Below are 14,076 nucleotides of genomic sequence, written 5' to 3'. Positions count from 1 at the left end.
TTTTCTTTCTTACTGAAGCTTTGTTTTTTGTCATAATAAATCACGAAGATCTTCCATTAATAGGATTATAAGCTGCCTACACCTAAAGTATTGCTATTCATGACATTAATCGTATTAGCATTGCGATTCTAGTCATTCAGCCGCACAGGAATTAAAAGATCTGAAGTCACATCGCGATTAACAAAGCGCCACCTAGTGGGTTGAATAATTCAAAATGTTTAATTTGAAAGGATTGCAAATCATTCCAAACGTCATTTAAAAAAGAATACTGCCCGTATGAAATACAAAAATAAGTATATTTATATTTTTTCTATTTTTCATATATTTATATTTTTATAGCTATTTCATATAACAATAAAAAAAACAAAATAATTATTTTTTTAGTGATTCTAAACTCCAAATTAAAGAGATAAAGCATATCTTCTGTGACTTTTTTAAGACTACAACTCTTTTTGGGCTACAGAGTCAAAAACAAGAGAAAAATAGAGTGCCTTCTTTGTCTTGAACTTTCTTATGTTAACATACTCCAGTGTCGAATCAAGTTGTTCTGACGTAATAACAAGAAGCTACTTTATCATATTTATCTCCTTATAAACTTTAATAACATGATGTTCGAGCCCAGCCACACTCAGAAAATAATTTTAAGACGAGCTCAATGTTAAACTTGCTGAAGTAATGAATGCTTTATAGCAGGTAAATGTATCGAGTTTTGATTCCAAATGTTGCAAGTTACAAAGATGTGCACTTCTAGTAACACGGCAAATAGTTGGTCTCTATTCAAAGACTCCTGTCATGTCCTACGTAACATTTTCGGTTCACTGAAATTTTGGTAGTTGATGGGATGTAACCGTGTTCCTTGACATTCTCTCTACCAACGGGTCTAGTGGGATAACATTTAGAAGATATCGAGAGCTAAAACTCCTTTCGTTGAGGGATAGTCACTTTGCCACGTAGATGGAGTGTCAGTTTTTGTTTGTAATGAAAATTAATTCTTTAGAACAAAACTTGATACTTCTATCTGCCTTTTAATGTTTGATTTGTCTACTTCTGAAGTAGTATTACAGATTTATGCGTTTGTAACCGGTTAGGAATACGAGTATATTGAAATAATGTATATCATAAATTTGCATTTCAATCTAAAATTGTTCGTGCTTTAATTTTCTCCGCAACTGAGCGTAAAAGAGTTCTGTCTTTAGGGCGTTTCCTTTCGCCGGCTTACTCGAATTAAAAGATGAAACAAATTTCTGCAGAGAACAACTCTTCTTTCTTCAAACAGATTTGGAAAAGAGTCCAAAAATATTGATTTGGAATGAAAGTAGCTAATTATAGTTATGCGAATAATTAGCCTTATTACACCACCGAGGGCATTTGAATTAAATGACACTAGCGATGGAGTCAAAAACAGATGCCACTTGATGGCACACGAACATAGGAATGATAGAAGAAATCACAAGAAAAAGAACGTATAATTTGATGAAGCTGCTGTCTGGAGCAAATTATAATTGCATGACCAACTTCATGCAATAAAGCTACATATTTATGAAGAAATTTCATTTCAAGACATTCCAGTGATGGTACTGCGTATAAGCTACTAGAGGCTAACAGAAACATCAGCATGTTTGACGATTCAACATTAAAATAAACAAGTGAAACATTGGACAAAAAGTTATGACAAAGTTATAGTCATTTCATATATAAATAAATCTTGTAATGTCCCTTTATTCCCCAGAAGGAATTCGTGTAGCTCTTTTAGTCCTAACTAACAAACTTTAGGAAATCGGTGGGCAGTCGTCGTTCATCCTTGGTGGTTAGGGTGAGTTTAGTTATGGCTACTGATAACTTTGAAAACCTTCGGACAAGTGACAGTAGATGAAAGACAACTTGATGTGTTTCATGATCTTAAGCTCTAATCGGTCTGAAATTGTGTGAGTTCTACGGTCGATTTCATTGTTGTTGCAGGGTTAAAAATGACAGTAGTTATCGGTTGTAAAAAACCTATTTGCTTGCTCCGGCAATACAACCATATATTCATATATTCATTATATACATATCTGAAATAAATCACTGAGATGTTAGTATTTATTCCAAATTGGCTAACTGATTATCTTAAGGTATATGAAAAATGTAATGTTGAAGTTTTTACTAAAAGTAAATGCTTAGAAAGCAGATGCGCAATCAATTATGTCAAACGACAATATTACGAAAATGAATTTCGCCTATTTCATTCTTGACTATGTAACTTGTATGTTTCACAAAAGCGTAGCACAAAACAACTTAATTCATTAATGTGCTTGCATGATAATTACTTAATTTACTTGCTATTAGCAAGTTTCTATTACCGTACATCTAAATAAAACAGGAATTCTCTACTAATGATACTTTTACCAACTGATACAAAAACATGCAACAATTTATGCCTAAAAGAGAACTATTGTTGTCTTTGAGGTATGACGTGAAATCCGTTTTAGTCAACAACAAGCACACGAGTCTATTATATCGTATAAAAAAGATAAAAAAAATAAGCAAAAAATTCGCTGAATTGACTGGTTTGACCTCTTTTATGATCGGATCGTCTAATTTTCTTTCTGCTACCGCTATAGTTGGTATGGTTGTAAGTTTATGAGTAAGTTCTTGAGATTGCTATTGCATAATGGATTACTACTATGAAACAATTGAAACGTAATCTTAAAGGAAATGTAATATCAATACGCAGTATTATAATTATCTGAAATTATGCAAAGGAGTCTGATCTAAGAAAAGAAGCTCTTAAGAAAAGAATTATGAAGATAACACACACACACACACACACAAAAAAAAAAAAAAAAAAAAAAAAAACATTTATCCTAAATAAGCTGACCGTAAGATTATATCCGTGATTTACCATTTTACGACATCATAACTTTGTGCTGAATGGGTAAAAAAGAAGGCAGAAAGTGGATGATCTCTAACGATCTTGGTTGTCCTTGCTGACCTTTCTACCGTTACCCACAGCGACAAGAGTCTTCTCTTCACGCTCCAAGCAACGATAGATAATTAAAGAAAAACTTCCAGTTAAGCTGTACTCAATAAAGTAGTCATTAAGCCAGACATAATGGTCATGAGACTAAAGTTCTCAAATAATATCAGATGAGTTCTTTTGACACACCAAATGACATTTAAATATTAAAACAATTATTTCGCTTGCATAATTCTGTTCGAGTCCCGTTTTTTTTTTTTTTTTTTTTTTTGGTGGGTGGAGGGGCTTTTGAATTGTTCCCAAATTTTTAATGACAGTTCTATCAAAATGTCAAATATTTGCTATTGAAATTGCAATTCACCTAATTCATTATTGCCGTTAATTATTTAACTTATTTTATCGATACATAAATTAAAGATAAGTTTCATCTGGAGTATCACCTTCATTCAAAATGAGAATAAAAAACTCTTACGGGTGTCATTAGTTGGGAAGTATTCTTTCAAGTGTGTGGACTTACTCATGAACTTAGTGTCACTAACTGATAATTATATTTTCCAAGCTGCGTTCTTTTGGGGGATCGAATAATTTATCATTAAAAAAACTCGTCAATTCCACATTTATCGTTCGTTCTCCCGAGACTACTCTTTGACGCGATTCTTGAACAAACTTTAAACGTTTTATGGCATTCTGCCAATGCCCTTAATAACACAGCTACGAAACTCTGAAAATGAGGAGTAAAGCCTCAAAATTGTTCGAAGTAGGGGAAAAAAAAGTAAGTGGTTTGATATTCATAAGTGATTTATATTAAAAAAAATAATAAGAGCTTCCGTAGCTCAATCGGTATAGACGAACCCCTTTGGTCGGAAAGACCTGGGTTCGATTACGGTCTATGACGTGAGGAACCTTTATCTGGTCGTTTTCGACTAAAGGTGAGTTGTCTCATATGGAAGTAACGGGATTTTTCACCGGGAAAGTCGGGTTTTTCCAATCTGAGAACAGGCAAATCGGCCCATGAATATATACACACGGATCTACAGGCACAAATACATACTTAAAATCCCTCATTGGAGGGCTCAGCCGGTCCTAAGGGACAGATGAGGAAAATTGGGGAATCCTAGACGATCGCAACAACCACATTTAAAAAAAATTAAATGCATGAGCACGCGTATTGTGAGACTAGCAATGTATTAATGCCATTTGCTTACAGTGCACAATTTCCATCTATTCATTTACATAAAAATTTTATTTTCAAATAATATTTAATGTTTTGTTTTCTTTGGTAGGTTCCGCTAACCCAGGCGCTCACCATTCCCATATGTCACCAACAGAAAACGGACCCTGTCCTCCAGAGGTAGGTGACATCCATTCTTGTAAAATAGCTGAATTATACGATTTTTGAGTGTGGTAATGCGGTATTGAACTTTGATCTTGTTGGTTTTGTTCTGTGATAATGACCATCTTCAGATCAGTTAACCATCATCATCATCATCTCCTTTTTTCTTTTCTTCTTCAGAACATCATCATTTTCATACATGAAGCTGATTATTAATACCTATTCAAAGTATTCTCAGCTCATCAGCTTTGTACCTGAACTGTTGATCACACTGAGAATTCGACTATTTATTTTTTTTTTATGATTTCAAAATATGATTGGGACTTATTAATAATGGCTACGCTACCATTAAATAAATGAAACACATCAGGTAAATGTAAATATAAAACTAAGAATTTACGTATTTTTAAGTAAATTTGCACCATGTAGAAATGAGAGGAGGGTTAGGATATGAAAAAAACATGTGACAATTTTAGGGCGTCTTTCTGTGTAGGCTCTCTCTCTCTCTCTCTCTTTCTATATAATATATATATATATACAGGGTGTTCGGGATAAATTTGACAGTTTCGTAAGGAAAAAGAAAATCTTCTTTGTATCTATTAAATTTAATGAATTGACAAAAAAAACATTACAGGCAGAGTTAATTACAATACTATCAACAAGATTTACTCAAAATAACCACCATTAGCATCGATCACAGCTTCAATTCTGCTTCGGAACCTCGAACAAGCTGATGCTACAGTCTCCCTGGGAAGGGCCGCAAAAACTGTTTTAATTTTATCCATTAACTGGGCTTTTGTATTACTGGAAGTGCGATTGGTGTCTTTTTTCAACTGCGCCCCATACAAAATAATCCATGGGGTTAAGGTCTGGGGAGTTTGGAGGCCAAACATTTGGACTGGTGAAGTCGTAGAAATTTTCAGACAACCATTTTTGACTTTTCCCAGAGGTGTGGCAAGGGGCTGAATCCTGCTGCCATACATACGGCCTACCATTGACTACCCTTGTTATCCAGGGCTTGACTACAGTTAGCAACTCCACGAACAAAGCCCGAATTCCAATGCCAGGGTTCTTCAACACCTGTTCCTGCAGATTTGCGAGGAATTCTGCTGTACGAACGCAATCAGATCGTCTGCTAGGGATCTTTCTTCTTGCTACATCCTCGTAGTCACCATTGCAAGTCTCTAGTTCATGCCTGATTGTTTTTACTGTATTCAGGGAGCATTGGGCAGCAGTCGTAATATCCTTATTTTGATGGCGGGCACGAATCATCATGATACAAGTTATTCTCTTCCATGATTCAGGTGGGTTCCAGCTATCCATCCTTTCTGACATCTTGTATATGAATGAAGAAGGGTCCAAACTTTTAAATGAAGAGAAGTGTGTGTTAATACATGTAACTTACGGAAAAATATAATTAATTATAAATATGTCAAATTTATCCCGAACACCCTGTATATATATATATACACACACGCTGCGGATGTATTAGGAATATATGTATATTTTACTCATATACAGGGCCAACTCTAGGCACTAGTAAAGCAAGTAAAACTAGAGGCAGCATATTTATTCGAAAATTTCAAAAAAAAAAAAAAAAACGCCGATTCTGCTCATGTAATTGCAGATGGTGAGTTTTTCATATTTGAGACTCCGTATTTCTCACGGAGGGAAAAAAATAGTATCTACTTAGCTCGTAGGATTCCAAGTTGAACTTCGTTTCATATCGATCTGTGTCTTTTAATGTATGCAGTAGCTAATCAATAATCAGATTCCTTCATTAATGAATGCAACAAAATTATATCCTTCTGATGCGGAGAAATTTCAATCTTTCTGTGATGATTGTGCAAATAATATTCCATCTCTACATAGACAATATTAGTTTGTATATCTTAAATATTGTCACTAAGAAATGTTTTGACATCTTCTGGCACATATATCATGGTCTTTAGCCAAGAAGCTCTGAGTTTTGACATCGATTTTCCATCTTCTAATCTGGATGGGTCTAGATGATTGGCGAGCCACTTTATTTTAATATTTTTTACGCTCTTAGGAAAATGAAATTCTCTAAAACTTGGAATTATGCCAAGCACTCTTAAGTTATTCAGTATCCTTTCTTGGCGTGCATTCTATCGAATTTTATTAAACTTTGACGGCGTCTTCTAAAGATATCTTCGTTCCAAAACGTATTAAAAGTTGAGATAAGTTTGCCTTAATGTTAAAAGAGGATTTCTGTATAACATACGCGCAAAAATAATCGTTGAGTTTTTAAGAGATGCTCTTTAAATTGATGAAACTGAGAATTCAAAAAGAATTGTTTTTGAAAGAATTAATTTGAATAATTTTGTAAGGAACCTCCGTAGCTTAGTCAGTATAGGCGAAGCCCTTTGGTCGGAAAGACCTGGATTCGATTACCGTCAATGCTCTGAGGAACCTTTATCTGGTCTCTTTCGACTAAAGGTGAGTTAACCGGTCTCATACGGATGTGAAGGGTTTCTCTCAGTAACTCGGGTTTTTCATCCCTCAAAACCGTGAACACGTATCTCCTCAGTAATCAGTTGCAACCCTCTCAAGAGAGGAGGCCGCAGGATTAGGAATTTTGTAAGATGGAATACTTCTGTCGATTGTTTTAACACATTTTAGATATTTTAAGGGAGAATATGAAAGAAAAACTTCCATTTTTGTCCAGTTTTACAGAGTATTTCTAAAGACCCGTTTCTCAAAAATACAATACTCTTTTTTTTCTCTCTCCTCAGCCTATTTGTTGGTGTGTAGCATGGGATGTTGATATTGGTCTTTGTTTTGTGCTCTTAGTTTGATTATTTGGCAACAACTTTATCATATTTGATTCACTCATGTATTGGGTTCTTGGTCTCCCTCTTCCAGGTCTTCCCTCAATTAGACAGTCTGAATGTCTTAATAGGTGTTCTATCATGCTATTTCTAATTTTTTCTAACGTATGTAGTATGTCTTTTTCCCCCCCTTCTGCCTTTCTTAATACTACTTCATTTGTAACTCGTTCTGCCCATGCGATCTACAGCATTCGGCGCCAACACCGAATGCTAGCAGTCTTGATTTGTCTCTTTTTTCGAGAGTCCATGTCTCTGATCAGTAGAGAGCTACATTCCAGACAAAGCTTTTAATAAAGTGCTTCTTTATTTTCATTGACATTCTCTTTGATGTTAAGAGTGTTCTTTTCTTGTTAAATGTCTTTTTGCTTGTGCTATTCTTGTTCTCACATCTCTTCCACTTCACCCATCACATGTTATTAGGCTTCCTAGGTAGATAAATTCTAGCTAGGTAAATTCTTTTACTTACAATATTCTTCTCTCATCTGTTGTGACATTTATGATGTGCTCTCTATCCCTGATAAATTCATTACTGTTGTTGTTTTTTTCCCTCATTGATTTTCCTTGCCGTTTAGAACCTTATTAATCTCTGCAAGTGATTCTTGTAGTTCGTTTTCATTTTCTGCTATCAAGGCTATGTCGCCTGCAAATCTTATTGTATTATAAAGCCTGCCATTGATCTTTATACCACTATTGATTTTTTCTTTCAATTCTTTCAGAGCCTCTTCGATGTAAATATTAAAGAGTAATGGCGAGAGCCCGCACCCTTGTCTAACGCCCTTTCTTATTTTAGCATCTTTCCCTTATTTTCCTATGACCAGCTTGAGTTTTTGATTAATTTTTTGGACAATACCGTCAAAGACTTCAAATTCACAAATTCAAATACTACCAAAGAATGTCTTCAAATTAAGTTTGACAACACTATACTTCTGAAGAGATTACTAAAAACTCCAAGTATCCTTGTTCATATACCGATCACTGCGTGGTCTATCTCTGGTGTATGTGAACTCTTCATAATACACTGATATAAAATTTGGCAAAAGGCAAAGCACTATAATGTTTAAATTTTGTAGTTATTAAACTCATTTAATAGAACTGTTAAGTGTTTTAGTTTGGAATATATTTTTTATCAAAGTATGATTGGCTTCTCTCTTGAAATGTGCTAATACCTCAAAATAGTAAGCTGGTATGAAGTACATGATGTGCTAGCGGTCTTGTTAAGTTAGTAATGTTTTACTATATAATTTATAATGTTATAATTTTAAAAGATATTATTATACAAGACACGAATCAAAATATTTTGGACTTATCCTAAGATGATTCTACTACTTCCCACCTTTTGGGACATTTGCCGTTTATTGCGACGTTATAAACAACATTATAGGCTGTGTTTGGAAGCAGCATTTCGTAAAGTGATTATGTGCAATGTCCTCTGCAGTTTCTGTTCTTTTATTACAAACAAACAAAAACAAAACAAAAAAAAAACAGCACCTGTGGATGATCAAATTATTTTTTAAACTAGAGAAAATATTTGCTTTCAGAGAGGAAAATGACCAAAACTCAAACATTTGGTTGCATTTTTATGTTCAAATGTGAGTATATGTTCGTATATTTTTACACAAATATTCTGTTGCTTCTACAGGGAACAAAAAAAAAAAAAAACCTGTAGTGGCGAAAGTTATCCAAGACAGGACACGAGAGATTGGTTTCTATGGCAATACTCTCGTTCGCTGTGCTTTGTCTGAGCAGGAATTTCTTGTTCAAAATGCTACGACTGTTATTCTGGCACTGCAAGTTTTTTCCTCTTTCTAAACTCAAGGTGACACTGAAGGGAGAGCACGTTCGGTGACATTACAACAATCGAGAAAAATCACTGATTACACTTGCCAAGATCAACACGCAGCAAATGTTTTCAACATGAATGGCACGAACACTGGTCTCATTTGACTCAAAGATGATATTTCAAAGACAATACAGAACAGAAAGCGATGCTCCGATCTTATCAGAATAAAATTCAGAAAAGAGTATTCAAAATAAGATCAATTTTGTATGAGTATTATACAATTATATATTCAACCATTATTGAATAATATGTAAATTATTCGAATGACAGCTTTTCTAAGAAAAAAAAAATAACAAAAACAAAAATAATGCACCAAGGTGTATTGAAGTGAGCTAATGCTGGATCGATTTCTAAGTAGACTTAAACAATTTATTTGTGTTTTTGGCCGCCGTTTAGATAAAAAAAGCGCTTTAGCGAAGTAGAGAAAAAAGCAATAAGGTACTTAAGAATTTTTTTTATTATTATTATTCTATATATTCTTCAAATTTTCGAAGAAAGTTCCTTTCAAAGATTTTTTTTTTTTTTTTTTTGTTAAATGTGACAATCCCTGCATAGTCGCAAGTGATGAGGCAACTGCCAGGATCGATCTCCCACAACATGCGAAGGTGTAAACATATTCGCAGTAGAAAGCATAAAGCACAATCGTAGAGCTTATACGAATGAACCCAACCTTCTCAAATAGAGTGTTTATTAACTTCGCAATTTCATACCACTGACATGAAAAAAAAAAGTGGATAAAAGATAAACCGATTTTAACTGTTTTCAAAATTGTCAAGTAGTTTTAATTTAAAAAAAAAAAAAATGCAGACCAACTTGCAATTACTACTGGAGATTGGAAGTAACCTAACCTTGCCGAGCGAGTGATGGAAAAAGCTGTCGAGTTACCCTTGGGCGTCAGGTGGTTTTAATCACTACCTCATACTAACTACTCCTAGTGAACGCAATCTCGTATTTATCATCTTCCCTTCATTAAATAAAAGTAAAAGCAAAATATCACAACGCTTGTAATGTTATACATCTATATATATTTTTCTAACAACACTTTTTAAGAATTATTGGTTAACCTAAATGCATGATCTAATTTAAATGCTACAATTTTTTTTTAAAATCCAGATACATAACATCTGTGTGGAATTTGTATTCAACCAGTTGCAATTACCCCTCCCACCCACCCCACACGCAATTTAGAAACATAGTTCGCCAAAAGTAACCAAACAAAGAAGATTACCCAACTTTCTATTCATTCCTGAGAGAAATTTGGTAATTTTAGATCTTGGCCGTGTTCTAATTCAGCGTTTCCTTCCATCCCACAAATGTTTTCTCGGGTCCAGTTTAGGGTACCGTGTTGAAGTTTGCAAAGTTCCAGTATTATTGATGTAACTTGAAAATTTTCCACTTTTTTATTATTATTTTCTTCCAACCACTTCTTTACAATAATTGTTTTATGACATGGAGCGTTCGCGTTTTGGAAGATATAAGGGCCAATAACACAGAAATTTGGCAAGGCAAAGAAATGCATAACTGTCCAGAACACCAATATCAAGACTTAGTTATCATGACTACATTCGCTACTTTAACCATGAGAAAAAAAAAAAAAAGCCTTCTCAACGCATCCACCATATCATCGCAACTGAAAGAACGTGTATCGTGGTCTCTTGCTCTTCAAGACCTATTTCCATCGTTCAGAAAATAATTCATGGTAATTCCAGCTCAATTGAGATGGACGATACTCTTTGGTTGGAGTGATTTGGATTCGAATTCCCCTCTAAAATGTAAATAATCTTTAATTTGTTATATTTCAAAGTACTTCCTATTTTTTTTTTATTTAAATTTGTACGTTTATCTTGCTAGGTTGAAAACAAATGTCTTACTTGGTACAAGTCTGGCTAATGACACTACTAAAAACCAAATACTTTATTTCAGTTTTTTTTTATTTTTCGCAATCTAAACGACTCTCATTTTATTTAATTCCTTCAGATCCTAACCAGTAATATTTTCCTTATTTCTAGGATCAAGAGGATGTACGACAGTTAGCCGCTAAAGTAGTCGAAGATGTTATTACGAAAGCCGCCGATGCAGCTGCTGAGAAAACAAACAAAGAAGAGACTTCATCTCCTGCAATCCTCGCACCCCGTTATCTCCAGGTGGGTATGGAATGCTAAATCTTGAAAACAACCACAAGACTGTACGAGAAAAATATATCATCCTAGTAGATTATTTTTAATTAAGCATATTGAAATGACGTAGGGATAAAAGTGGATTTTTCCGTCCGTTAGCTTTGCTAAGAGAACAAACACGTCTAGTGATTCCCTTTTCTAGCCTATATGCCGTTTATGACTCCAAGCCTCCATTATTAATGGATTTTATGTCTCCATAAACACTACCGGACTTGAAAATAGGCTTATAAACTAGTAGTTTCTCTCTCTCTCTCTCTCTCTCTCTCTCTCTCTCTCTCTCTCTCTCTCTCTCTCTCTCTCTATTTTTGTTTTATATAACATAGAATGGAGTAGTTAATCTAAAAACGTACTTTTAAATCATGTTATATACTCGCAGAGTTTCGAAACCGCCTTCTTTTTCCACACTACAATAGGACCAGTTTAATGCCTTTTCATAAACCATAACCGCGCCTGCGCAAAACAATCCCAATAGCATTAATGTGTTCTTTTATGTGTAGCACTACATAAAAAATGCACGGCTTTTGATAAAATTTGACCTATAGTACTTTTAAAATCGAGAAATATTTTAAATCTTATAGACCCTATCAATGTTGCACTTTATTTGAATAATAATATAACTTCCATTATTTGTTTTACGGATATAAATAAATGCAGGTTATACATTACATATATCGAAGCTGATTGATGATATTGGAGCAATAATAGGTATGGGAGCATAAAAAAAAAAGGAAATGGAAGGATGTATTGGTATATTTTTCCACTTTCACTAACTGGCTGGCCGAGTTGGTGGTATCTCCGCCCTCCAACCACTACAATCCATTGGTATCTAATCAAACTTCGAGCATTATTAGTCTTAAGATTGTAGATGAATGTCGTTAAGAAGCCAGCACTGTGTTTATTGGAGGTCTGAAGTGGCTTGAAAATCTTCCGTATTTGGTCTCTAGAGTAGAGAACATCACAATAAACATAATAGATTCCCCCCCCCACACACACACACGTTTGATAAGAGTAAAAATGTTCTTTCAATGAATGTTAAAATTTGATATTTTTACTTTTAAATAAATAATAATAATAAAACAGCTACAGAGTCCTAACCTATTTCTCGGTACTAGTAGAATGCTCCCACCATCGTAATTATATTTACTTAAATATCTGGATTACTAGAACACTTTTGTTGATAATCGAAAAATACAAATATAGAAAACATTATACAGGTATTCAGCTCATTGAAGCAGCAACAGAAACAAAATTTAAAATGTTTAACTAGTTGACGAAAAATAGAGGGTTTTAAGGTATACCCTTACAGTAAATAGATTACATAGGAAATTATTTACAATTGGTTTTGTTTCTCATTTTTGCTTGATACATGAACTAATTTATTAAGATAAGATAAAGACAAATAACAGCAAATTAAAATAACAAATAAAATAATAAAATAAAAAAAAATCAAAACCAGTTTGACGTCTTAGTTATTCATTAAAAGTACCTAATCAAACAAAGAAAAATACCTTTTAAATTATTTATTATAGCTTTTGACAGCCAATTGTTACATCTTCAACTTTTTTTTTTCAGATGGTTCCTAGTATTCAAATAGATACTGTTCCCTCTATGCCTCCTAGCCCTACGGAAGAAGAGGTACCACAATCGTACGAAGTCAAACAAGAAAAAGAAACCACATCAGCATCGGATGCAGTTTCCTCAGTACTGCAGGTAAGTAAATACCTTCCCAGGTTACACATTATTACAAGTTAGTTTTATCTCTTAAGAACCATATAGAACTATATACAGAATCGTAAATAATCATACACTTTGTACAAAATGGCATCTTGTTGTGATCTCTGAAAGAGCTGAGGTAGCTAGCTGGCTCTAATTGTATCCAGAACAGGATTTGAGATCGAGTCTTGAAGTGAAATGTAGTCTGGAGTGTTTCTTTCCAACTATAGTTTGTTCAACTTAGGTTAATGTCCAAAATTTTATGTGGTCTTTTCTCAAACTAATGGAGCATATATGATAATAAACTACGCATGGCTAATAAGAAAGACACGAATCTCTGATTTACTTTGCAAAAATTATCATTAAAATGCAATTAGGAAAGATCTCAGAGAGCTCCTCATCAGTAAAGCCAGATGGCGACCATTAAGTATTTGAATTTACAATAAGATAACTCTAAAAACTTAAGACTATACTTCAATTGCTAATATAACGTTTTAAGCCTTTTAAAAATGAATGAATTAAATACTAAACAGTGATATTCAGAATAAGAAACGTTAAAATATATTTGTTGCTTGAGTAGCTTGAACTAGACTATCCCTCCCCGCCCCTAAATGTGACTATTATCACTGAAGCAAACGAAATAAAAGTTGAAATTACTGAATTGAAAACTGAATCATCAGTTAACTCTTTTCAAAAATGATCGATTTTCAGTTGTTCTTACAAAACAAAGTTAAGTTTATTTGTTTTAATTTTGATATTAAGGATTTTTTTTTCAAATATTAAATGTCATTCTGATTAAAAACAAGTTTTTTTTTTTTTTTTTGTATATGGTTGTCTGTATTTTCAATATAATTTTATGACAGAGTTCAGCATACGTTATGCCTAATTACTTCATATTTTGACATAACACCTAACCACTGGATCGAAATGAATGCATTGTTGAGAAATAGGCACAAAATAATAAAACTCTTGGTTAGATTAGTGGCAAAAATAGGCATCCATATTACTTTCTCTTCAGTTGCAAGTACTTTCAGGTCCATTTGACTCTTTTATGATAGTTCAAAATTTAATTCCTCACAGGAAGTACTGCAGTTCTTCTTCCGAGATCGGATGACACAGCCTCGATAGAAAAAGTCTACAAAAATCTTTTTAGAATACATATTTTCGTGTTTTTTTTTTCAATAAGGATTAATATGCGTCTATAA

General features: G+C 33.7%; 1 protein-coding gene across 3 annotated transcripts in view; it reads left to right on the top strand.

Annotated features, from left to right (window-relative positions):
• The window catches only part of LOC150098119 (uncharacterized), a 67,748-nt gene that overhangs the window by 23,212 nt on the left and 30,460 nt on the right, over positions 1–14,076 (top strand). For all 3 annotated transcript variants that reach the window (XM_090406228.1, XM_090406227.1, XM_090406226.1), the window contains exons 2-4: positions 4,240–4,307; positions 10,991–11,125; positions 12,731–12,868. In XM_090406228.1, coding sequence (XP_090262354.1) covers positions 4,240–4,307; positions 10,991–11,125; positions 12,731–12,868 — 341 coding nt within the window. The remainder of the gene's footprint in view (positions 1–4,239; positions 4,308–10,990; positions 11,126–12,730; positions 12,869–14,076) is intronic.

This window comes from Typopeltis vanoorti, chromosome 16 (genome assembly GCF_054136105.1).
Source record: "Typopeltis vanoorti isolate ZY-2024b chromosome 16, IOZ_Tvanoo_1.0, whole genome shotgun sequence".
NCBI classification, from domain to species: Eukaryota; Metazoa; Arthropoda; class Arachnida; order Uropygi; family Thelyphonidae; genus Typopeltis; species Typopeltis vanoorti.
This window is presented reverse-complemented; position numbering and strand designations above follow the sequence as displayed.